Source organism: Carex rostrata, chromosome 3, assembly GCF_964058835.1.
Source record: "Carex rostrata chromosome 3, lpCarRost1.2, whole genome shotgun sequence".
In the NCBI taxonomy this organism is placed as follows: domain Eukaryota; kingdom Viridiplantae; phylum Streptophyta; class Magnoliopsida; order Poales; family Cyperaceae; genus Carex; species Carex rostrata.
The window spans coordinates 15,696,190-15,722,915 of record NC_135920.1 but is presented as its reverse complement, the minus strand read 5'-3'; the positions used below and the strand labels follow the sequence as shown (position 1 = coordinate 15,722,915).

The 26,726-nt window shown below is 36.6% G+C and overlaps 3 protein-coding genes across 4 annotated transcripts; 2 read left to right on the top strand and 1 right to left on the bottom strand.

Annotated features, from left to right (window-relative positions):
• Window positions 1–3,027: 3,027 nt before the first annotated feature.
• Window positions 3,028–5,508, bottom strand: LOC144551891 (uncharacterized). Its single transcript, XM_078299991.1, has 4 exons — window positions 5,064–5,508; window positions 4,341–4,652; window positions 3,275–3,362; window positions 3,028–3,142 (listed from the first exon to the last, which is right to left on the bottom strand). Exons 1-4 carry the CDS (start codon window positions 5,506–5,508, stop codon window positions 3,028–3,030), a joined length of 960 nt encoding a protein of 319 aa, XP_078156117.1.
• A 6,941-nt stretch (window positions 5,509–12,449) lies between these two features.
• On the top strand, window positions 12,450–14,587 carry LOC144551788 (Plastid-lipid associated protein PAP / fibrillin family protein). Of its 2 annotated transcripts, XM_078299899.1 has the most exons (5): window positions 12,450–12,766; window positions 12,872–13,003; window positions 13,034–13,254; window positions 13,342–13,537; window positions 14,161–14,587. In XM_078299899.1, the coding sequence occupies exons 1-5, from the start codon at window positions 12,491–12,493 to the stop codon at window positions 14,479–14,481; spliced, it is 1,146 nt and encodes a 381-aa protein (XP_078156025.1). In that variant the 5' UTR covers window positions 12,450–12,490; the 3' UTR covers window positions 14,482–14,587. The 2 variants fall into 2 exon arrangements, with proteins under 2 accessions (XP_078156025.1, XP_078156024.1); XM_078299898.1 differs by having other exon boundaries at window positions 12,872–13,254.
• Window positions 14,588–16,413: 1,826 nt separating this feature from the next.
• On the top strand, window positions 16,414–24,344 carry LOC144551787 (ARM repeat superfamily protein). The gene is made up of 17 exons (XM_078299896.1): window positions 16,414–16,734; window positions 16,864–17,047; window positions 17,227–17,538; window positions 17,621–17,710; window positions 18,012–18,431; window positions 18,795–18,902; window positions 18,992–19,119; window positions 19,198–19,330; window positions 19,448–19,808; window positions 20,213–20,628; window positions 20,958–21,137; window positions 21,537–21,695; window positions 22,010–22,084; window positions 22,385–22,520; window positions 22,643–22,833; window positions 23,202–23,408; window positions 23,578–24,344. The coding sequence occupies exons 1-17, from the start codon at window positions 16,478–16,480 to the stop codon at window positions 24,208–24,210; spliced, it is 3,990 nt and encodes a 1,329-aa protein (XP_078156022.1). The 5' UTR covers window positions 16,414–16,477; the 3' UTR covers window positions 24,211–24,344.
• Window positions 24,345–26,726: the final 2,382 nt, after the last annotated feature.

The window sequence follows — 26,726 nt, the reverse complement described above, 5'->3', positions numbered from 1 at the left end:
AATTTCCTTTTTTTTTTGGATTATCCCCGCACAACTGGGGACCATTAAATAAACAATCCCCTCACCCAATGATAAAATACTTCTCAGACATAATGATAAATATTTTATGTTATATGGATAAATACTTCTCAGACATAATTGCAACTTTCAGTTAAACATCAATGATAAATACTTCTTAGACATAATGATAAATACTTTATGTTACATGGATAAATACTTCTCGGACATAATGATAAATACTTTATGTTACATGAATAAATACTTCTCAGACATAATTATAAATACTTTATGTTACATAGATAAATACTTCTCAGACATAATTGCAACTTTCAGTAAAATAACAATGATAAATACTTTTCAGACATAATGATAAATACTTTAAGTTACATGGATAAACACTTTATGTTACATGGATACATACTTCTCAGACATAATTGCAATTTTCAGTAAAATATATGCATGTCAAAGACAACGATAAATACTTCTTAGAATGAATGATAAATACTTGTCAGAAACAATGATAAATACTTTATTGAATTTTGTTCTTCAACTTGTTAAGAAGTAATGTTTAATCAAATTAAAGTATTATTATGTCAGAGATAATGATAAATACTTCTTAGACATTATGATAAATACTTGTCAGAACAATGATAAATACTTTCTTTATGTTGGTCTTTGTATTTTTTTTCATTGGAGACATTTAACCAAGAGGCATCATGTCATGGATCACATGCACACTCCTTTTTTGATATGTTGGATCTAATACCACTAAGTATGTATGAAATTTCGGTCCAAACTAGATCGTAACCAAGTATTTTGGCAACATGAGCCCAACTTTACGAATTTTGGGCCAAACCTTTATCACATGGTTACTAAGTGATAAGAACATAACTTCTATACAAACATTGTATTGGATCTTGAGGAGTATATGTTATGTGGATCACATGGGATTGCATGTGTACAAAATGCAATATGTATATATGTTGCATGAATTGAAATCTGTTATGGTTTTATATAAATTAATATATAATAATCGGCCCAACGGAAGTTTATTGTATATTTTTCATATAAATAATTTAAAATATATAACCTTATTTTTTTTAATAATTGGTTGTTAGCAATTTTTATCAACTTTAAATTACAATTTTCAGAAAAAATATATGTATGTCAAAGACAACGATAAATACTTTTCAAACATAATGATAAATACTTTTCAGAACAATGATAAATGTTTTTTTGAACTTGTCAATAAGTAATGTTTAATCAAATCAAAGTATTTATCATGTCAGGGACAATGATAAATACTTCACAGACATAATGATAAATACTTGTCAGAACAATAATAAATACTTTCTTGAACACCTGAAAATATGAACAACGAATTAAAATAACTATGCATCAAAGTATTAATACTAGGAGGAGGGTTCAAATGCACCCTATTCTTTTTCTTCATTTTCAAAGTCCGAATAGTCAATCCGAACCATTAGATGCGATCTACATATTAAGATGTGCTTGGAGACCAAATTTTATATTTTTTGGAATTTTTTTACTATTTATTAAGCCACTTTGAAAATCGCTGATCCAATGGTCCAGAAAATGTAAAATCAACGATTTTCAAAGTGGCTTAATAAATAGTAAACAAATTCCAAAAAATGTAAAATTTGGTCTCCAAGCACATCTTAATATGTAGATCGCATCTAACGGTTCGGATTGACTATTCGGACTTTGAAAACAGAGAAAATTTTTTTGAAAGATATGGTGCATTTGGGTGCACAAAAATTTGGGTGCATTTGAACCCTCCTCTAATACTAGTATGTACGAGTATTAATACTAAATGAATCCATAAATAATTGATGATTTGTGAAAAAAATACCTAATCAATTGCTCAATTAACTGATCACTATGAAAAATGACAAATCGCCAAGTAATATCATAAATCGCCTAAAAATATGATCGACTTGAAATCAAATTCAAAAATAGTATTAATCCTGAATCTAGCAAGTATTAATCCTACATGAATCTATCATACATCCACAACTGGTTGAATTCGCTCAAAAAAATCCATGGATTAAGAATTCATCGTATCCAGATAATAAAATGACATAGAAATAGATTTAAACCAGATAAATTGTTATAATTCAAAACGCACTCGCCTGAAATATGGAAGATCGTCAAAGAACAACAGAGATCGGATGAATGCTCATGCAAAAATGACGGGATGAATGATTCTCTCGCCTTTATCGCCTCCAATACACCCTACACTCGTACAATTCTGAATGGACGATCGCCTCTATCGCCTATATTGATTGCAGTCTACACTCACCTATGCCACCTTTGAATTCATCCTTCAATCGCCTCGGATTGCCGTAAAAATTGCCTCAGAGCCGAAAATGAAAATTGCGGGACGCATTAATTTTGAATTTTGAAAATGGAAAATGCGGAGATGCAATAAGAGAACAATGATAATATATATGAGAGGATGAAGATGCTTTAATTCAAAATTTAGTGCGAAGATTAGAATTTCTTGTGGGGCCCACATCAGACAGTTATGACAGTTAATCCTATATAAGATTCTACGGGAAAAAAAGAGGGACAGAGGTGAGAGGCTCCTTATAATTATTCTTGTTTTCCAAAAGTTCAGCATGAGACAGAGAGAGGGGTAAAATAAAATAAAATAAAATAAAATAATGCTTCTGCCCAAGTTAAAGGGCTAATTCAGAAAAATTCTTTGACGGTCACGGTCACGGTCACGAATCCTTTTGTTTTTGCAACTATCTATCTAACTCTAACAAGTAACAAATAAAAAAAATGAAAAATAGTGGTATTACCACCGATTTCATAGAAATCAAGCATACCTGATATGGTACCTAAAATAGGTACCAAAATCAAATATGAAAAGTCTTACATCAAGTCACCATCAACAAACATAAAAGCATACAAGGAGAGATAGTACCACATCAAAAGCTAAAATGGAAGCAAAATGAATACTAAGCAAAAATTCTCAAAAAGCAATCATATCCTAGGAGATTAGTAATCCAATAGATCCTCATCCGACAGGTCGTCTCCAGACATATGAGTGGACTCCTCTTCCTCCTCCAGTATCTGATCTGGAAGGTCATTAACATCACATGGAAGCATTAGACTTAATTTTAAGTATGAATTGTCAGAGCCAGATTTACACCAAAAAGTAGCTAAAGAGATTATCTTAAACCCTAATGATTTAGCAGAAATGGGAGTAGTATTATCATTAAAAATAACTCTATTTCTTTCTAACCAGACATTCCATAAGATAGCTCCCCTTAACAATTCTACAAGGAGTCTATCCTTTAAGGGAATCGAAGCATCAAGTAACCATAAATCATCTAAAGAATTACAGGTAAAGGAGAATGAATTGTATGTGGCAATCCAATTCCATATCAAGCGTACATATGAACAATGTATAAATAAATGGTCAGCGCTCTCATGTTGGTCACAAAATGCACAAGTAAGATTTCTTGGCCAACCTTTTTTTGCCAAGTTAACCTTAGTAAGAATTTTTTCACGTCGGACGAGCCAAAGAAAGATTTTGATTTTTAAAGGGATGTGAGATTTCCAAATGGTATCATATTCAGAATTTGGAATACCACCATATTCTAACCATTTATAAAAAGAATGAACAGTGAAATGATCATCTTGTGACCATCGCCATATTAATCTATCTTCCAAATGAGAAGACAAAGTAAAATGTTGAAACTTGTGGTGCAAGGTAATCAATTCATCCCTATAAATACCAGTTATTTGCCTTTGAAAAGACAGACCTAAATGAGAAGTAGAAAATGCCTTAGCTACAGAAATAAACCTATCAGTAACAATAGAAAAAAGGTTTGGAAATTGATTTTTTAAGGCATGTTCACTACACACTCTATCTAACCAAAAAGAAGTTGTTTTACCGTTACCTATTTCTTTATTTAGTCCTAAATTGATAACCACATGATCTTTTAGGATTGATCGCCAAAAAGGTGAACAAAGAGAAGGAATAGTTCTAGTTCCATATTTACTAAGCAAAATATTTTTCCATCTACCAGAAACAGAATTATCTAGAAACTGATACCACCATTTAGCCAGAAGGGCTTTATTCATAAGCTTAAGGTCTAAAACCCCCAAGCCTCCCTGATCTTTACTTTTGCACACAATTCTCCATGAGACTAAAGAGTATTTTCTTCTAGTAGAGTTACCTCCATGCCATAAGAATTTACGTCTAATTTTATCTATTTTATGTCTAATTTTAGCAGGTAATCTATATATGGATAACCAATATAAGGGAATAGCAGAAATAACAGAATTTAAAAGAGTTACTCTACCTCCTAAAGATAGTAAAGAGCCTTTCCACCCTTGCAATCTTTTTTCAATCTTATCAATCAGCAGTTGCCAATTGATATCAGTTAGAGATTTATTATTAATAGGAACACCTAAGTAAGTAAGAGGTAAAGAGGAGATCTTACACCTCAAAATTGAAGCGAGTTCATCAGTTTTAGTATCTAATAAGTTAAGAGGATACATCTCGCTTTTATCATAATTAATTTTCAAACCAGAAACATTCTCAAAAGCAACCAATAGCCATCTAATATGTGTTAAAACTACTTTATCAGCCTTAAGGAAAAGAAGAGTATCATCTGCAAAATGTAAATTCATAACATTTCCGAAATTTGAAAAGTTTCCCAAACCATCGACAAATCCTCCTCTATTAGCTTGTTGAAGGATTTTGTTTAAAGCATCAGTGACAAGTATAAAAAGAAAAGGGGATAGGGGATCTCCCTGTCGTACCCCTCTTTGGCAAGAAAAATATGGGCCTAAAGTACCATTTAAATTTACACATGTTCGGCTACCTTCTAAAATCAATTTGATCCAAGTAGTAAATTTTTTCCCAAAGCCCCTTGCATGTAATATTTCAAGTAATAACTCCCAATTAACATGGTCAAAAGCTTTTTCAAAATCAAGTTTGAATAGAACACCTTTTTGCTTCTTAATTTTCACTTGATGAAGAACCTCATGTGCACATACTACATTATCCAAAATTAATCTACCTTTAATGTAAGCAGTTTGAGAAGAGTCTATTAAAGAATCCATAACTAAAGCTAATCTATCAGCTAATAATTTGGTGATTAGCTTAAAACTACAATTAATTAGACTAATAGGCCTAAAGTTTCTAACTGTGGTAGCATCCTCCTTTTTAGGGATCAAACAGATGGAAGCAAGGTTAAACTTGGAAATATCCAAATTATTATTATAAAATGCTGTGAATATCCGAAGTAAATCATCTTTAAGAATATCCCAAAACGATTGATAGAACTGAAAGGACATACCGTCAGGCCCAGGAGCCTTAGAGGGATTACATGCAAAAACAACCCGTTTAATTTCCTCTAAAGAAAAAGGTGCTTGTAAAAAAAGACATTGATCAGCAGTTAAATTTTCAGATGGAGCCCACAAATTGTCTTGTAAGGATAGTAATCTTGGAGTAGAGGACCCCATAAGGCTTTTATAAAAGTCAGTAACATGACGTAAAATTATAGATTGATCAAAGCACATAGAACCATCAATTTCTAAACTACCGATAGTGTTTTTCTTTTTCCTATTTGATGTCACGACATGAAAAAATTTAGTATTAAGATCCCCTTCCAAAAACTATTTTAATCTAGACCGTTGTTGCCAGTATTGTTCTTCATCTAAATAGAGCTTATATAAATCATGTTGACAAGATTTCCAGTCTTCAAGGTCGTTCTCAGTAAGACAATTATCTTCTAATTGATTTTCAAAATAACCTAGTCTAGAAAGCAAAGTAGATTTGATTCTCTTCTTTTCACCTCTAACATTAGAGCTCCATCCTCTTAATTTTTGTCGTAAAGATTGCATTTTAAATTTCCAACTGTTACCTAGATCAGATGATAAAGGATTATTAAGCCAACACGAAGATACTAAGTCATAAAAACCCTCATGAGCAAGCCAGGATTTATCAAATTTAATAGACTTAGAGCGGGGAGTAACAATTGCCTGAGTGTCTAAAATTAAAGGAATATGATCTGAGTAGGCTCTAGGTAGTGAGGTGAGTTTTGAAAGATTAAAGTGTGTGTTCCAAGAAGTGGAACAAAAACATCTATCTAAGAGTGCCTGTGAAGAAGAATTAAGGGATCGTGCCCATGTAAACTTTTTATCAGATAACGATAATTCCATTAAGTCATTGGTCCTAATAAAAGAATTAAATCGACTACTAATTACATGATTATAACTATTACCAGATCTTTCAGATCTTCGTCTAATCATATTAAAATCGCCTAAAATTAAGAAAGCATCAATACCTAAAGAGCATAGATCATTCAATTCAAGAAGAAAAACTCTTCGAGAAGCAGTGGTTAAAGGACCATAAACAGTTATAAAGCACCATTCAAAGTTATCAGTCTTATTTCTAACATGTACCGTAATGGAATAATCCTTAACATAAGAAGAGATTAAAGTAAATAAAGAGTCATTGAATCCTAAAAGTAAACCTCCCGAAGCTCCCTCAGAAGGCTTAACTATCCAGTTATTGATTGTATGACTAAGAGTTCTCAAAGATCTATCATGAAATAATTCTTTCTTAGTTTCTTGTATATTTACAAAGTCTATATGATTATCACTAATTAAATCCCTAAGGTACCGTCTTTTAGCAGCTAGGCCTAAGCCTCTAGCATTCCAATTGAGGAACTTAACCATTAGAAATAGTAAGAGCCCCAATTTGATTAGACTCAGGAATATCATTGATTCCTAAGTCTTGAGAACCTGTAATATCTGATGAAACAGAAGAAACAACAATCTGGCCAATAGGAGCACTCTCAGATAAAACTTGTCACACCTCAAATCCACGGGTGCGACAGCCTGCCGCGTATATTTATCAAGTGTCACATATACACGCAAGGCAGTGGATCTTTTATATGCATTACCAATATCCTCATTTGCTGCATCCGTGAAATAAACCTGAAAATAATCGGGAGGGTGGGGGTGAGAATAAATCCTCAGTGCGAAATTTGCCACAGTTTAGATTATTGGACTTGCAATCAAACTCTATATTCAAAAATGAAACCCAAACAATAACAATGCAAACAGATATATATATAATCATAAATAACATAATGCCAGTGCTCGACAACAATTTATCAACCTGAAACACAGTTCACGGAATTTCCAAGATGAATTTCAAACACAACATATATTTAGCTTAACTCGATCAATTAGGGCTTGTAGCAATTGCAGATGTTCTTTCGAGCTGAACCCTTTATCAAACCCACATCTGTAGAGTTACTGACACCTACAGATGGCCAACCGCTGGACCCTTTATCTGACACCCATCTGCAATCGCTTGGCTTAACAGTTTATTAAGGTCTGGTTCGAATCATATAAAGAAAATCCTCTTTGGAATCATTCCAATAGTCGTAATATTCATTGACCTTCCAAATGCATTAACACGTAGGAGAATGCCACCGAGCCACAGACGTTACACATGTCACCCACGATTTCCAATCACATCTCATAACATAATCACCCTCCCTCGTCCCAACCGGTACTGGGAACATCGAGGGCCGTTCACCTAAGGCCATTAGGATCCTGGGAATCCAAGTCAGCATACAGCCCGACTTGACAAATTCATTGGATCAAAGTGCTTAACTTCGTAAATCCATTCACATACATATCCAAATCGTGGTGACTTTCAATCAAATCAGATCATAATAGATCGACACAACCTACAACCATACCAGCATGCAAATCACTCAAGTCACATCAATTCGAGTTTAATTTGATTGGGCTATGCAAATGCTTTACACAATTCAATGATGCAATCAATGATATTCAACATGACAAACGAATAACAGTTTAATTCATGAAAATAAAGTATCAAACAAGTCCAAGAATCCCACACCTTATTATGACGAGCGTACCGCTTAATTAAGGATCGGACGTCTCGAATTGCCTCGCAACGTCTTGCTCGATCGAGCCTACACCTATATTATACGTATACTTAATTTAAATCATTGTTCGACGATTTATCTGCTTCCTTGAGTGATATTATTTTCTTTATACTTTCCTCAACGAAATTCATATATTTTTGGTGTCAATCTTTTTTATTCCTCTTTATTACTTAACATTTATACAATCTCACATAAATTCATACATATGGTCATAACAAGCTATTTCAAAGCCTATCTACCAACATTTCAATTTAAGACCTCTTTACAATTATTTCAATTCACATATGGCCGACCATGTATATAAATTTCACCAATTTTACACTTTGTCTCATTTGACGTATCAATTATTTTATTCCAATTCAATTCAATTAAAGGCCCATAATTTAGCAAAGGTTTAAGCCTCTAATTAACAATTCACAATTTACTCCAAGTCTATTTATAACATTTTAACGCATTATCATGCTTTTAATTAATAACATTACTTTTAACTAATACTATCTTTTATAATTAATTAATTTGCCACTATTAATAATTTAGATATAGGCCCAACAAAAATCAGAGCCCAATTTATTTATTTTGCTATAAGGTCCCTGCCAGTTCAATATTCTGGCATACACACAAAAAAATCAGCACCATACCAGTAGTATACTGGGCTGGTACCACTAGTACCAGCACTTCGCAAGTCAACACAACAGCAATACAACCAAGCACAAGCAAGACCAGCAAAACAGAAAAACAAGGCAACAGGTCAGAGAGCACGGCAACACAGCCACGTGCATTGGCTTGCCGGGAAAATCAACAACCCGAGCAAGCAATCTCAACATATCAAAGATCCGATACAACAGCAATTGAGCGTTCAAAAAGTCACTTAAAAATTACCCAATTTAGGTGTCTCTCTTAACAAGCCGGTTTCAAGGTGTCACGCTTTGCCTTTGGCAACGGTCCAATCAGCAAGCAAAGAGGAAGGAAATGCTTCCTAGCACCAAAATAGCACCAAGGCAGCACCAAGCCGACACCAGCACCACAACGAGCAAGCATCGGGGCAGCACCACGCCAACACCAAGACAGCACCAAACCAACACCAGCACAGCACCAAGAGAGCACCGGGACAGCACCAAGCCGAACCCTATTTTCTAGGGTTTCATGGGAGGGAAGGAGAGGCGGGAAAGAGTGAGAGGGGGCGGGGGTTCTAGCGGGTCTGGTGGGTCGGACCGAGAAGGAAAGAGAGAGAGATGGGGCGGCGGGCTGGCCGTGGCAGTGGCGGAAGGGGAGGGGGCGAAGCCCCTGTTTTTGGCGTGTAAGAGAGGAGAGGGAGCGGGGGCTGGGGCTCTCACGGACGGAGAGGAAGAGAGGAGAGAAAGGGGGCGGGTTTGGTGGGTTCGCCGGCGACGGGAGAGGGGAGGGGGCGGAGCCTCTCTGACTTTGGCGGAGAGGAGAGGGAAGGGGGGGGCGGGCTGTGGGGGGGCGCTGATTTGGGGGGGGGGGTCTCACGGGTAGAGAGGGAGAGGAGAGAAATAGAGAGGGGTTTTATTAAATTGACTGCTTCAATATTCGTGCTAGATGAGATGAGGGGTTGATATAATTCCAAAATTTAATTTACAACATTTAAGATCCGTGTTAGATTTAATCGGATGGTCCTAATAATTCAGCATTTCATTATGGTTTCATTTAATTGGTTTAAAATCTGTTTTTCCTATAAATTCGAATCGAAAGTTCATAATATTTTTGTAATTATATTTGTACATATAATTTGTGTATTTATCTCTCAATTTAAGATTCGAATAATTCGATCTCTTTTTATATAATTATATATATTCAATTAGTTCCCTAAAAATTCTAAATGAACGAGTTTTATAATTTATATAATTTATTCGTACGAATAATTTCGTATAATTATACTCTTATTTGGAATTCAATTACTTATTTATAAATACGAATCTAATTAAATCAATTTCTTCTTTTCTAAAAATTCAAAGGAATTGTAACGGATTTTCTAAGTTTCTAATTTACCGAATAATTATAATTTACTATATAGTGTTATATTTTATTTTATTTCTAAATCTCTAAATTTTATTATATATAATTTCATACATTATTTATATTTCGAAATTTTAGTTTCGTTTTAGTCGGTCAGAAAATTTCTGAATGATCGTTAAGTTAATTAAACTTCTTTTATTTAAGCCAAATATTCGATTTAGAAATTTAATCATGTTTTAAAATTTCGGAATGTAACAAAACTGACATAAAGTTAGATTTAGATAAAGACCGCAAAGCACGAACTATTTGTATACTATCATCTAAAGTATCACCTAATTTAAAGCCACTAAGATCATACAATTTTACTAAATCCAAGTCAGATAAAGAAGAGTAAGGGAATTGATCAATCAAAAATTGAGTACCTGTGGTAGCCTTGGCATACTTGGTAGAGGATGAAGAAGCTCCACTTCCAACTGTAGCTTCATTCGCACCGGCTAGATGGTTGAGTTTGACACGGAGACTGTTTCTAGGTTCTTCCATAGAGGACACTGCATGCTGCTTCCCTTTGCGCTTCCTTTCCTTGTCATTTTTGATAGCCACCTCGCGAGGATCAGTAGGAACAGGAGGCAATGGAGGTGGAGGAGGTAGCTCATATGGAGAAGCCCATGGATCACTTTGATTGGACTCACTATCAGGCAGTGAATGTAGCAAAGCGAATCTATTAGAATCCGCAGAAGGCATGGCTGGTGGGGGAGGCAAAGTGGCTCCAGAAGGTGGAATGGGAGGAGGTAAAGGAATAGTAGCAGGGTGGGGTATGGGGGGTAGGGGAGGAGGAGGAGGAAGAGGAAGTGGAGGGGGAATGTAGTAAGCGGAGGAGGTGGAGGAGGGGCTGGAATAGGAGGTGCAGTGGGGGGTAAAGGGTGAGGTTGAGGGCCTGGCCGTTCTTTCCAAAAACGACGATGTGGGACCGAAGTCGGCCGGCCATCTCCTTCAACAACAAATTGTACCCAATAATAACGGAGAACACCATCTGGGCCTTTGAAGTAAAGCTTGCGACGAGGAATGTCCGATCGATCAGAAACCCTAATTTTCAACCTCAAATACTTCATATTTTCACTAGCTTGCGTCAAAGGGTCGACTTTGATAATAAATCCCCCAATCTCACTTATTAACCGCTCAAACTCAGATCCATGTGACAGAGATGAAGGAAGACCATAGATCTTAATCCAGCAAGTAAAGGGTTCCCAACCACCATCGTACTTAACTGGATCAAAAGCCTCCAAAAGAAAGACTATATCCCCAAGAAGGATTCTACCCTCAGCAATAGCCAGCTGCCTCCAAGTCTGATCAGGTGGATGTAAGAAGAAGCAATCCTCACTCAAAGGAATAGCTTTCCACTGAAAATCCTTCACGGGAAATAGAGAAGATAAGGAAGAAACAATGAAAGCAGCACCTTTGTGATAAGAATCTTTGATGACTATTCCTTGACTTAAAATTTCAGCATGTTCCCGGATTGATTGAGTGCAGGAAAAGCGCATAACAGGGAAGAAGTTGCCTTGTGTTTTCATTGCTGGTGTGAGAGGAGGGCGAGAAGAGGAAGGAAGCATTGTAATGGCTCTGCAAGTGTGTGAACGGTGACCCAGACGGTTGCAAGCAAAACACACAATTGCGTTGTGATAGGATTTAGCTAAGTGGCCAGAATCTCCACAGCGAAAACACACTAATGTACCTTTTTTAGAGAGAGAATGAAGGGATTGAAATTTAGAGTGAAGACGCGCAACACCCACAGAAACCCTAGGTTGATTGAGGTGGCGGAATGGAACTGATTTGGAGGAGGAATGCGAGAAGGTGGTAGCCACAGCCGGATCGAGAGAAGCAGCGGTAAGAAAAGACCTAGAAGGTGCTGCCGGTGGTACCGTCGGATCTAGAGAGGGAGCATCGGGTGGAGGAGAGGGAGGAAGTGCTGGCGGCGGCCTAGGTGCAGGGGCGGAGAGGGGGGAAGTGCTGACCGGAGATGGTGGTGATCGGAGATGGTCACTGGATGGAGGCAGAGGAATCAGCGCCGAAGAATGGCGCAAGGAAGGGGCTTCTATCGGACCAGAAGAAAACGGATCCAAGGCGCCGCCAATGAAATGTGTTTTTCTAGAGGGTGAAACGATTGCTTGTAGCGGAGGAAATGGCGTAGACTTCGTGCAGCGGGTAGAGGACTCCAAGAGACGGGCATGCTCCATGAACTGCAACATGGAAGACTCCATGGCAGCCAATACAGAAGATATAGAATCCATAGAATGATGGCTGAGGCCCAAGACTCCAAATCTTGAAATTCCGGTGAAAGCCCAAGAAGGCTGCTGCGTTATTTCTTCTTTTGTTTTAACGACTTAGACAGAATTATTGATCTAACACAAAATTGTAACTGGGTCTCATTTTATTCGGAAGAGTCGCATGTTTAATTTTTACATAAGAGAAATCTGGCAAAAACCTAACAAGTAACAAATAACAATAATATCAAGTGGATCCAGAAATTGGAAGAGGAGAAAATGGCTTCCTTCCTGGCTTCGTCTCACCTCATTCTACTCGCGCGAAAACCTACTCGCAATCCTCGCCTACTGCCTCTCTCCAAATCACTCTCCCTTGCAAATTCAAACAACCTCAACGCCTTCTCTCTCGCCTCCTACTCCGGCGGAAGTGGCGGCGTCTCCGACGAATGGGGCGAGAAGTCCACTTGGGAGCCTGCTGGGCCTCCGAGCTCAGATCCTCCAAAGGAGGATGACGAGTGGGGCCGGGAAAGAGACTCTGGCTCTGGGAAGAAAAGGGTTCGTTTTTTTTTTTTAATACTAAATGGATTTTACTATTATGAAATCAAGCATTGTACTAAAATTATGGCTAAGAATTGTTGTGGTGTGGTGTAAGTCTAACAGATAGAAATAACTGATGAGTGGGGGGAGAAGACTGAGCTAGAACCTGAACCTGCATCCGATTCAGATCCACCTAAGGATGAGGATGAGTGGGGTAATGGTAATGATAATGGTAGCATCCCTTCCAAATCAGAATCAGAATCAGAATCAGAATCAGAATCAGAAGATGCACCTTCCAAATCAGAATCAGAAGATGACACTGCAGACAAACTCACAGACCTCAAGCACTGCATTGTCGATAGTATCTATGGAACAGAGCTAGGATATCGCGGATCACCTGAGGATAGAGCTGACATTTTGGAGCTCGTCAGCCAATTGGAGGCTGCAAACCCTAATCCAAACCCTCTACACAAACCCCACCTCCTCGACGGCAATTGGATCCTCCTGTCAGTCACTTTCAACTTTTTTATTTGGCCTTTTTGCATATTGCATTAACACAATTAAGTGTGTTTCTGATAGTTTTGAGTGAACAGGTACACGTCATTCTCAGAGCTTTTACCTCTTTTAGCTGTCGGCTCAACTCCATTTTTGAGAGTGAAGAAGATATCGCAAGAAATCAACTCAAGTACAAAAACTATAATTAATGCCACCACACTCACTAGCCCTGTTGCATCTTTTTCTTTTAGTGCTTCAGCTTCCTTTGAAGTTCGAACTCCTTCCCGTATCCAGGTAACTTTCTTTTAAAATAGGTACATACATCTTTATTGTAGTCAGAATGATAACGCTATACATAGGAAATCAATTTTCATGGGTTTGGTCTGTATGAAAATACCTCTTTTAAATGACTACAGAGTTTCGACTCTCCGGATTATCTTTTTCTCACACATTTTTCAGATTATCTTTTTCTCGCACATATTTGCTATTTAAACTGCCTTTGCACAGTATCATTAATAATCATAATTTCTTTAAAGAAACTATTAGGAATTTAAGATTTGGGTCTACAATATAAGCAAAGGAAAGCCAATTCTTTCTGCTCATGTTAATAAAGGTCTTGGTTGCAAATACAATCGTAGTTTTAGACTTTTAGAGTTTTAGTTTCTTTAAAAGTTCAAGCGTTCTAGTTTGTTTTGTAATGCAGCAATCTTGAATTGAACCACGATCCAGATGAATGTGATTCAATAACCCATCTTTTACTATAAATACGAAGCAGTCCTCCATCTTCAGTAAAAATAAAAAATGTACAAAACAATTCTGTTTTATTTTGGTTTGTTATATTTGATTTTGTCAAGTTTCTTAAAGAAGCTTGAATGAGATTTTAAAGAGACATGGGTATGTTTACTTTTCTATTATAGGTCCAATTTAAGGAGGGAACGTTACAGCCGCCTGAAATTAAACCGGCCATAGATTTACCAGATGAAATCGGGATATTTGGTCAGAGGATCAGTCTGGAACCTGTTCGACAAGCTTTGAACCCAGTGCAAAATGTGTTTTTGAATATTGCAAGTGTACTTTCTGGGCAGCCCCCTCTAAAGGTTCCAATTCCAAGTGGAAACAGAGCTGAGTCATGGCTTTTGACAACATATCTCGATGAAGAGTTGAGGATTTCAAGGGGAGATGGTGGTCTTTTTGTCCTTGCTAAAGAAGGGAGCCCGTTGCTTGTTGGTCTGATATGATTAAAGTTTTGAAATCTCTACTGTATAAGTGAGATTGTATTGTATATATTATATAAAGTTTAAAGTTGCTTCTTCAATTGATGCGATACAATTTTACTGCTCATTAGAGATTGCTCGTGTTTTATTTTATTCCCGAAATTAGGGGCTATGCTATGCTGCAATTTTAATTAATTATTATTCTCGTTACTTGGTTGGGCAACCAGGCACTTGGATTTGCAGGTCTCCATAAAAACAATGTAAAATGTATGATTTCACCGGTCTACCTTGGTTTTTATCCCACTACGCGCACCAATCCAGTTTGGTGTGCGTATCCAGTCTGCGTTGGTGGTAGGAAATGAAATCTGGTCATTAGAGTAGCAATCAATTAATTTTGAATCCAGTTTGGTGTGCGTATCTAGCTTGCGTTGGTGGTAGGAAATGAAATCTGGTCATTAGAGTAGTAATCAATTAATTTTGAATCCAGTTTGGTGTGCGTATTCAGTCCGCGTTGGTGGTAGGAAATGAAATCTGACCATTAGAGTAGTAATCAATTAATTTTGAATCCAGTTTGGTGTGCGTATTCAGTCCGCGTTGGTGGTAGGAAATGAAATCTGACCATTAGAGTAGTAATCAATTAATTTTGAATCCAGTTTGGTGTGCGTATTCAGTCCACGTTGGTAGTAGGAAATGAAATCTGGCCATTAGAGTAGTAATCAATTACTTTTGATTTTTTGGGGTGCCAACTAAATTTTTTTTCGGAAGAAAGACTGAAGAGGATTTACTTGAGCAAAAAGGGGAAAATTTTGAGAGAGAAGTGGAGAGAAATGAGAGAGGGGGTGAGTTGTTTTTAAAAACTTTAATTTTGTTCATCTTTAATTTGGAGTCTAGAGGCTGAAGCATCGTTTCCTTTGCAGTCTCCTTGAGAGTATCACTTGGCGATAAAAAAGACGATATTTTGAGAGTCGGCAAAGCTTCTCTACTCTCTGCCCTCCGCCCTCCCCTCTTCCATTCTGTCTGGTCCACTTCACCTTACTCAATCCGAGCAGTGCTTCCATTAATGGATCTCTCGTCTCGACTTACCAGATTCGGATAGAGGTGCTGTAAATTTGTTCCACCTCGTCTGTAGTATCTACTATTTATATACCTAAATAAGGTACATGTTATGGTTGATGGCAGTGATGTGTTTGTAGTAATGTGATCTTCTTCCTTCTTTTCTTCTCTCTTCCTTCTTCTTTTCGTCCTCCTCTGCTTCGACCTTTCTTTGTTCTCGCCGTATCATCAGGCACAAATCTCATCTGAGCATGAAGGCTCTCCTGGATTCCCCTGTCTTGCCTTGATTTCGACAACACTGTTTTGTGCTAACGACAAGAAATTATGCAGGCTCACAGTCTACCAATCTGAGCACAAACAAAAAAAATCTTGCAGACTCAATATATATCTAACGATCTGAGCGCATAAATCTCTGGTTCTACTTTTATTTTCTGATTTTTCTTGTCTACTTTTGTAAAGAAATTCAGTTGTAATGTTTAATGTACTAGTACAAATGCTGTATGTACTGGTACAAAAAAATACCTACAGGTTTTAAAACAAAAAAGAAAAGAAAAAGAAATTGGAATCTATAGATGAAGTCGGGGTTTTTTTTTTTTTTTGGGTCCTTTTACATATTCTTATTGAGCCCATGAATAAGTGAAGAAAAAAGAGGAGAGCATAATTTCTATTTATAAATTTTAATAATTGATCCTAAAAAAAATTTGAGTTAAACATTTTTATCGATAACATATAATTATTAGAATTTTCATTTATAATATAGAAAAATAATAAGTTATTAAGTCAAATATAAAAAATTTGTAAAACAAAAATAAATATATGTAAGATAGAGTAGGGCATTGTTTTTGTTATGCTTAAATGAAAACAGAAACCTCCAGTCCCCCGTCGCAATTGCATCCTCTGGAAGGCGCGGGAGAGTATCCTGCATCTTTGATATCACTTTTATTAGTGAAGGAACCTTACCTTGGGCATGGAGATGGAGATGGAGATGGAGATAGAGATGGAGGGTAAAGGACGAGAAGAAGAGGAGCTGAGTGAAGGAAGCTCACAGATAGTATTTGCTCGGCTTAAAGCCTTCTCCATCCACCTCCTCGATCTGCTACAAAACCCTAAAACAAAAAGAGGAGAGAGTAAAGCCTCCACCTCCACCTCCTTCGATAGATCGCTGTCCGAGATGGCTTCTTTTCTCCGCTCCACTCCTGCCCCCGCCTTGCAATCCTGCTTCCAGTTTGCCCTCTTCACCCCCCCCCCCCCCCCCCCCCCCCCCCCTTTTAATTTTACCATCGACTTACTTGCTCATATCTCAATTTGCATTTTTATTAACTTTCTTTCTCTGGTTTCAATTCAATTTTACAGCTATACATTGTTTCCATTACTTCTCCTGCTGGATGCAGCTGTGAGCTGTAGGAATGCTAAAATCATAAACACTGGTGACCAAAGTAAAATTAGTGACCTGCAAGTAAGCGATGGCATAGCTGAAGGTGTCTTAATGTGTATTGAAGCACTTTTGACCAAATGCCATCTCACTTCTGTCAATCAGGTGCTTATTATTTAATTCAAATGCATTCACCTTTTTAGTCTTACTACTTCAACAACCATCACTGCCGACTTACTTGTATAGCCCCATACCAGACCAATCTTTGTCAGTAAACAACTCATTTCTAATGAAATCGCTAAAGATGGTTATGACTTAATCATCAATTTGTTAAATTTATATAGATGGTTATGATTCTAAAGAAGTTGACCTCTGGTGCCATGCTGTCACATACCGATGCGTCAGAGGAGTTCCGTATTGGCATCATAAGATCTTTCAAGGCCATGCTTTTAAGGATGCAACCCTGCTCTGACTTCAGCTGTTTATGCAAAAAGTCAGTTATACCACATACAGCTGTGGAAATTACACGTTTCAATTTTAACCATGCAAATAACAAGTTGTATGGCAGCACAGATTCTCAGGAGTGTCTTCTTGCATTTCTTCAGTCTCCTGATGCTTCTGCTGTTGTTGGCCACTGGCTTTCCCTTCTTCTCCAGGTAATTTCTTTTTTCTTGTTCAGAGTCTCCTCTTTGTCCTTTGTCTTTGCAGAGAGCGATTGTTTAATATATTTCTGTTTAGACAGCAGAGGTGGAGGCATCCAGGGGCCATCGTGGTAGCTTGGAACTTAGAAAAGAAGCTTTTCTTTCACTGCGCATTCTTATTGCCAAGGTAACTTGAAATTCAAACCCCCCTTTCTTGCAGGATTTTAAAACAGTATCATAGTAAGTTAGTTAAATAAGAGGCAATCAATAAGAGGCTGATGGAACATTATCCACTCTCTGTGGAATAGTGACTATTGGTTGGTCCACCAGAAGAAAAGTGGTGTTATTGACATATCATTTCTAGGATTCCTGCAATTTTGTGGATCTTAGTATCAGCTAAACACATTTTGGTATTAAGAAGAGAATATAAGCTCATTGAAATGAGAAAGTTGCTTTTCAAACTTCTTTAAGTTGATGTTTTCTGCCAGGTTGGCACAGCCGATGCTCTTGCATTTTTCCTGCCTGGTATAGTTAGCCGTGTTTCAAAAGCTTTATATGTCTCTAAGAACATGATAAGTGGTGCCTCTCGAAGCTCCGTTTCTCTAGAACAAGCTATACTTGGTTTGACTGAGTCGTTGATAATAGTCCTATCTGACAAGGAAAGCATCGATGAACTTGGTCCATCACGCGCCGATGTAGGTACATCTCCTGAATCTGTTCTGGATCTGCTTCGACATATGCCAACTTCTCTGCAAAACCAAAGTAAAGAGAAAGGTGCGCGTCCGGTGCATCAGCCAATTAAGGAGGACATGAGAGGTTCAACAAATTTTGTTGTTAAGAGAACGGCAGAGTGGATCCAGGAGACTGCTGCTAATGTTGATAAAATGCTATCAGCTACTTTTCCTCATGTAAGTTTAATTACCTTGGTTATTTATGGTTAGCAGTAGGTTGGACGATAATGCATGTAAAGATCAGTAATAGGGAATGTAAAAAACCAAGTCAAAAGTTTTCTCCCCGTGTCCTTGGATTATTTTTATTGCAGCCACTGTTGCGTGCTTTTTATGTTTTGTTTGTCTACTATTTTTTATTTTGTTTGTAGAATCCTTAGGGGTGCATGTGTTTTAATTGTGTTTTTTATTTTTTTGGTGTGTGGGTGTGGGTTGTGGGTTGTGGGGGGGAATGTTTTGAGAAAACTTTGGTATGTTTTGTATTATCCAATTTATGTTTTATTTGTCATCTCTAATTTTCTGGTTTGCTTTATGTATCGACAGTTGTGTGCACATCAGTCGGAGAAGGTTAGAAAAACACTTGTGGATGCCATTAGAGGGCTTTTGTCTTTCTGTAGCATAGCTCTCAGCTGTAGCAAGCTATTGCTTTTGGTGAGCATAATAACTCTTTAATATCATCTGAATATATGGTCAGAAGAATTTTTCATAATTGTTTTTCTGGGTTATCTGTGGCATTACAGGATTGTTTGTGTGTGCTGGCATGTGATGATTCAGTTACTATCTCAGACGCTGCACGGGACTCGCTCGAGTCTTTGTTCAGTGGTGAGAGTTTTTTAACGGAACAAGAGATTTCTGATATCTTTACAAGGTGTGTGTGCCTCATTGTTCTTCTCAAAATCAAAGGTTGCGTAGAAAGATCATTTTTCATCTATTTTGTTGAATACAGGCTTGTGGAGAAGCTGCCAAAAGTTGTACTTGGGAGTGACGAAACAGCCGCTGTTTCACATGCAAGGAAACTTCTTGCCTTGCTGTTTTATGCAGGTCCTGATTTTCTGGTGAACCACCTTATTAGTTCTCCTGTAAGTTTATTTATATTTTTATTATTTAATCCTTGTTTGGACCTTTTGTTTCTAATAATTAAAAGTTACGTCTCATTGTGGTGATAATATTAATTTATTTTTAACTTGGAATTTCAGACCAACGCCGTTCGTTTTTTTCATTGTGTAGGCCTGTCAATGAGCCCTAATACACAATTCTTGGGCTCATTTGATAGGCTCATGGTTACAAAGCCTCTCTCAGCTGGATATCTCCTCTCTGTTGCAGAGTTAAAAGTTGGGCCCCGCTTTAACATGGCTGCGGATAATAACCATGGATTTGAGAGTGCACCAGTAACTGAAGTCAATTCCTATTTGCATAGTTGTAGAGATGTTAACAATACATCTTATGAACTCCCTCATGTACCGCCATGGTTTATCAGCCCAAATAGCGAGAAGTTATACCATGCGCTTGCTGGTATACTTAGACTTGTTGGTCTATCAACTAATGTTTGTCCTCCAGGTTTGTCCTCTGCAGCACATGAATGCATACATAAAATGCTTGCACACACATATATACATATAGTGAATTTCCTGCGTGCCTTGCAAATGTCTGATGTACGCCTCTGCAAAATGAAAAGCGCCTCTACAAACTATGTGAAGTCTGTCATATGCTAGTATCAGAATATATCCATATCTTTCCCAATAAATAGATTATAAGGGCCTAAAAATGGGAATTCTATGAAGAAGTGTGGAGAGAGGAATTGTATACAAGTTATTTCCTGATTTGTGGGTTACATGAGATATGTTATGGTCTTGTAGGGGTGTGCATTAAATTTTCATGTAATATTGTATAGTTCATGTAAGCTAATGATTAAACTATAACTTCTATAATGAAATATTGTTTTTCGTTTTAACCATTTTCAGGTCAAAGCAGTAGTACAAAATTGTCAAATCTAATGGATATCTTACTCGACCAATTCAGAAAATTAGTCTCTGAACTTCGTACCAAAGACTTCAACCAAGAGGAGTTTCATAGAAGTAGCTTAGGTCAAGTAGTGCGTGAAACAAGTGCGTCAGTTTGCATGCTTAATGAAATGATATATGGTGTATCAGACCAAGCATTTGATTCATCTTCTGGATTCTTGCATAAAGCTAAAGTAAAAGGACTAAGAGGTTGGAGTTTGAAAGAAAGGAAGGATGGTAGAGATTGGATCATACAGTGCATAGGGAGTGTGCTCCATGAATACATGGCCCAAGAAGTGTGGGATCTTCCTGTCAGTGAGGGAGGCGAACTACATCTTCCCTTGCATTTATTTCGTGATGTTAAGGCACTTCACCAGGTCATATACTTAATTAACATTGTACCTGCTTTTGCATAATTAACCTGTAAATGTTAAAACTTTTGCAGATGTCCTTCCAATGTTGGCATTTGCTTTTCTATACAGTTAATGGATTCTTTCTAATTTTGTGAAATGCCCTGTCTTTCCACTTGAGGACATATGTGCAGCATCTTTGCAAAACAAATCAGGGAAAGAGATTCTCCTTTTTTGTTTTCTTGCATGTGACATGTGTGTTTTGGGGTGGGGGGCTGGATATATTTTTATTTTAGAGGGTATCCATAAAATTGCACCCTGTTGTATCCCGGCCGTCTCATTGTTATGTTCTGCAGGTTATAATAGAGGGCATAGGAGTATTTGGCAAGATTTTAGGGAAAGCTTTTGCCCAAAGTGGGTTTGTGCATTCATCTATGTATTTACTTTTGCGTAAGCTAATCTCTTCAAGCAGTGAGATTAGAATAACTTCTGATGCTGTCTTACGGTGTCTTTCTGTCTACAGTGGCTACACGTCTGTGAGTTTATACTTATTTTTCTTCTTCATTTTTTGTGTCGAGGCTTTATGAAAGGATTGCAACTTAAGTTGCTGGAAAAAAATGCCTTTCAAAATCCTGCTGCAGGGTTTGTAAAATCCAGCTCTAACTCTTGCAATTGTTTCTGGGTCTTTAGAGCTGGATTTCACACCTTAATGAAGCATAATTTCATCCACTAACTTTAATTGAAAACTAAATAAGCCGGCAACAATAAGAGCATTAAAAGAAAGAAATTATCTTGAAAATTGCAAGATCAAACTGATATCCATCTGGTAAACACCAAGCTTGAACGTGCATCAGCTTTTTCCTATTAAAATCTTGTGTGATTATCTTCAGATGAAAGGATATAGAGCTCCTGATAAGTTTGTGTTGTTGGTGCAGGTAGGGGAGTTTGTCGTCTCCAATGCAGATTACATAGTGGATTCTCTCTGTAGGGAGTTGCGTCACTTGGATGTAAACCCACATGTACCTGATGTTCTTTCTTCTATGTTGTCTTATATTGGTGCTGCTCATGATATTCTTCCCCTATTGGAAGAGCCAGTATGCCTTCTTTTCCCTTCTCTATTTTTTCTTCTGTGTTTTAATGGCATATGGTATTTAAATTAATTCTGGTTGGTCCTACCAACAATTGGATTTGGTGAAAACTTTCAATTCATTCAAGTTCCTCTTATGGTCTTTGAACTTAAATTGAGTTGCATTTGCATTAGAAGTTGTTGTTCCTTGATACTGTTTTTTTTTTTAAAGTAATGGTTATTGTGAGCTGAAAAGAATTTTGAGTCATAATCCTCCTATCATAAGTTTTGCTATCAGTTTCTATTATTACTTTTTTTTTTTAATTTGTTCTGTAAAATCAGATGAGAGCTGTTTCTCTAGAGCTGGAGGTACTTGGTAGGAATAAGCATCCTCACTTAACTGTCCCATTTCTGAAGGTAACTACTAATTCAATTATGTACATTCTATTTTATCTATTGAGCTTCTATATATATTGCTTTACCCAAGGTACAAATATTCATATCTTGGTTTTAATTTTTCCTGAAAGGATACTAGCATGGCAACAAATAATTTGATAAACTAAGTTGTGACAGTAATGAATGTGGAATTTGAAACCTTCCCCATTTCATGAAGGAAAGAGATTTCCTTGCTTAACGATTTACCCCATCCAAGCTTATGTCTCTGGTGACTTTCATTTTAATAGTTAATTTTGATTCTGAAATGCTAGTATTTTTCAGGCTGTCAATGAGATTGCCAAGGCTTGTATGTGTGAGGCCCTTGAATTGCCTAAGAAAGCAGAGACCTTTTTGGAGACTTTGAATACAAAAGTTTGTGCTATTGAGAACTTGACAATGGACAGTCATGTGAAATTTGGTATTTATCTTTCTTTAGGTCCTCTCTATCTTGATTTTGAATTTTTGTAAACATACCTTGATAGACCATTGGATATCAGACAATTGTATTTTTCTATTGCATCTCAACCTATGTTGTATCAGAAAAGGCTGATGGTTACGAGAAAGAACATACTACCTTGGAATATTGGGAAGATAATATGTGCAATATGAATGAAACAAGGAGGTACAGACGAATTGTTGGATCTTTAGCTGGTTCTTGTTTATTAGCTGCTATCCCTCTTCTATCTTCTCTCTGGGAACCAGCATGTCTTGTTTCCTTAGATATTGTTGAGGTACTAAATCATGGACACAATCTAATTCTTTTTCTTACTAAATCAGGTATTAGATCTTGTTTATTAGGTGCTATTATCTACTTTTACTTTGGGATTCATATTAATTTAATGATTTTAGTACCAAAATTGCATGGTCTTGGCAAGTTCTTAGTACTCAGGAGATGTTTGTATTTGGTTTCATGGTTTAGGGTTTAGTTCCACAAACTCTAGTATCCCCCCCAATCCAGTATATACAGAAATGTTCAGGAATATCTACTCGGTCACCCAGTGGTCACTAAATAGGCTGGACTGGGCTTGGAAAAAACATGTATTATCCTTTATTTAAAAGGATCTCTGTTTCTGCTAACTGTGGTGATTTATTTGTGCAGAATGCGGTTGCATCGATTGCTAATGTGGAGGCTGCTTTCAAACATGAGAAAAAAACAAAAGCAGGGATTCTGAAGGCAATTGATCTCTTATCACTGAATGAACTGGAGGATAGAGAGGAGGATGAGTCTGATGAAAATAGATTGCTCCCAGCCATGAATAAGCTCTGGCCTTACTTAATCATCTGCCTCAAAAATAAACTTTCAGTGGTAAGTGTTGTATTTGGGTAGTGTGTGTGTGTGGAGAGAGAGGAGGTTGGTGGAGGAATGTGGTACAGCTTGTTCAATTCTAGGCATATTATTTTCAGTTTACTCTCTTCTCATATATCATCCTATTTTATTTTCAAATTCTGAAATCTTTGTTTTTTTTTTTTTGTAGGCTGTGGTCAAGAAATGCACACAAGTGCTAAGTAAATCAGTTGAAATATCTGGTGGAGACTTCTTTGTACGCCGGTTCCATACAGATGGGCCTACAATCTGGAAATTATTAACCCTGTCTCCTTTTCATAGAAAACCGAACTCATCAAATGCCAACAAAAGCCTAATTCTCCTGCCGTACAGGGCCCACCCTATCTCTGAAGAACCAATGGCAGAGATATCCAGTCAGAAGATCCAAGTTGCAGTTTTAGACATGATCGCTGATTTATCGTCTAACAAGAGAAGTGCAGTAGCTTTAGAATCAGTGGTGAAACGGGTGGCTGGGTTGGTGGTCGGTATTGCTTGCAGTAGCATGACTGGTTTGAGGAAAAGTGCATTGAAAGCATTGGTAGGCCTTTCAAATATGGATTCAGATCTTGTATGGCTGTTAGTGGCTGATGTGTACTACAGCTTGAATAGGAAGAATGTGGTTTTGCCTTTGCAACCAGAGCCAGGGTTGTGTGGGATTAGCGAGCTTCTACCTCCCCCAGCGACATCCAGCGAGTATTTACATGTACAATATGGTGGAGAGAATGTTGGGTTTGATGTGGACCCCCAAGCTATTGAACTTGTATTTAAGACACTGCAAGAGTGAATAGTAGAGGTGGCTAGGCTAGGCTAGGCTCGCTCATTGTACATGAAAGATAGCACGCACAACTTTCTTTTCTTAGATTATGTTTATCCTCCTTTCACTTGTAATGAATTCCCAACTTTTAAGATTCTAGTTTAAGCTTGTAGCTATAATATAATTGTTTTTAGGAAGCTGATAATTGTACCCCAAACAAATTTCCCGTGCGCGTCCTCCAATTTTCTAAAATGTCGGCGACAAAACAAACAGGTTTTACTTCATACAGCACAATAACAGTATGAATCTTTTTTTATTGTATAACCTTTTGCTGCATGAAGCGAAAAATATTCGGTTAAAAAAGTTAACAAAAGCAGTGTCAAATGCAGTAAAATAATTGTATAATTTAAACATGTAAAAGAAAGAGTTTAATCAACTACGTTATAGTGTTTAACTTTCATTGTAAATGAGTTAAATAATTTTTTTTTTAAAAAAGATGAATTCCCCAACGCGTCCCGGAGCACAAATTTACATCTCTAAATTTGAACCAATACCTGAGCGTGTCCCCCACCAAAATGATTACAGCTCTGAATTTTATGTTAGTCAAAACTACTAGTTCTAAGTATGCAAACCTCTATTAAATAATAATGAAACTACTAGTTCGAAACAACCATTGTTAGCAGCCTCATCAATTATTTTATGTTAGTCAAAACCCCAACAATGACAATTTCTAAGCATGCAGACCTCTATTAAATAACAATGAAACTACTACTTCGAAACAATCATAAAATTAGAACTTGTCCCAACAATGCCAATTTATAAGTATGTAAAACTTTATTAAATAACAATGAAACTACTACTTCGAAATAACAATTGTTAGCAGACTTATAAATTATTTTATATTGTCAAAATTACAACTTTTCCCAACAATAACAATTTATAAGCATGTAAACATCTATTAAATAACATTTAAACTACTACTTCGAAACAATCATTCTTAGCAGCCTCATCAATTATTTTATGTTAGTCAAAACCCCAACAATGACAATTTCTAAGCATGCAGACCTCTGTTAAATAACAATGAAACTACTACTTCGAAACAATCATAAAATTAGAACTTGTCTCAACAATGCCAATTTATAAGCATGTAAAACTCTATTAAATAACAATGAAACTACTACTTCGAAACGATTATTGTTAGCAGACTCATCAATTATTTCAAAACTAAAAATAATTGCATTATCAAAAAATATTATATACAACTGTTCACAAATAAAACATTATTCACAAATTAGAATCAAATAGGGAAAAAAATAGTCCACAAAATTAACAAATTTTCACACATCTTTCAATTCCCACTTAACTCATTTTTGTTAGAAGTCAAAATTTTATATAAAATAACATCGCTCAACAATGGAAAGCACGAAGAGGAAGAAAACAGAGAGAGAAGAAATGAAGCAAAACAGAAACAAAATGAAGCTTCAAAATAGAGACTCTTTTTTTAGTTGTTAAATATCAAAAGCTGTTAATTTGCATCATTAAATTTTTTACTTATCATTAAAATTAGAACCAATCCCCGAGCTAATCATTAAAACTTGTACTTTAAAGTACTTATAACTAGTTTAACTAGTTAAAGTACTTAAGTAGTTAGCAAATGATTAGAGGACCGTTAACAAGCTGGGGGACTAGCTCGGGAATTGGTGATTACAACTGCTCCTAACAAACTGTCCACAAAATTAAAACACAGTACAAAAGCATACAAAGCTAACGTTGAAAACAATCAAATTAATACCGCGATGCGTTAATTAATGACAAATTAATAAATTATCATTATTAGCAGACAATCAAACTCAGTTAAACCAGTTCAGGGACGGGCTCGGATTTAGTGGCTTGGGCTACTAGAACATTTCTCTTGTTTTTATCATAGTTCAGCCCATGTGAAATATTAGTTGGGCCATTTTCTTAAGTTGAGCCCATACAAAATTACGTCTCGTTTCCTTTCTGAATTCATTCTAGAGCCCGGCTAGTATAACATTAGTGGCATTTCAGCTTATATAACATTAATTTCAAAACCTATTGAATCGACTTCAAATAGTGAATCTAAACCATTCAAATCAATATACTTCATTAGTTGTGCGTTCATACAAAATTTATAGTTTTTTGAATTTCTTTAGTATGAAGTCGAGCGGTCAAATGTGTGAGTTTTAATATTAATTTTAATATATTTATTTTTCAATATTTTTTACTGCTTGATTTGATACTAAAGTAACTCGAAAATATAAAATATGTGCATATAAACGCATTACTCATAAAGTAAATCGGTTTGAACAGTTTGAATTAGTTATTTGAAGTTTATTCAATCAATTTTAAAATTAATATCATATGACACCGATGTTATACTAGCCGGACTCTTAATTCAGGTTGAATTGTTCCTCTATCTCAGAGTTCGGATCCCCTAAGAGCATCTACATCCCTGAAACTCTTGGAGTTTCTAATATGATGTGGCAGTTTCTAAACTAGTTTTAGGGATGCAGATGAGTTTCTTA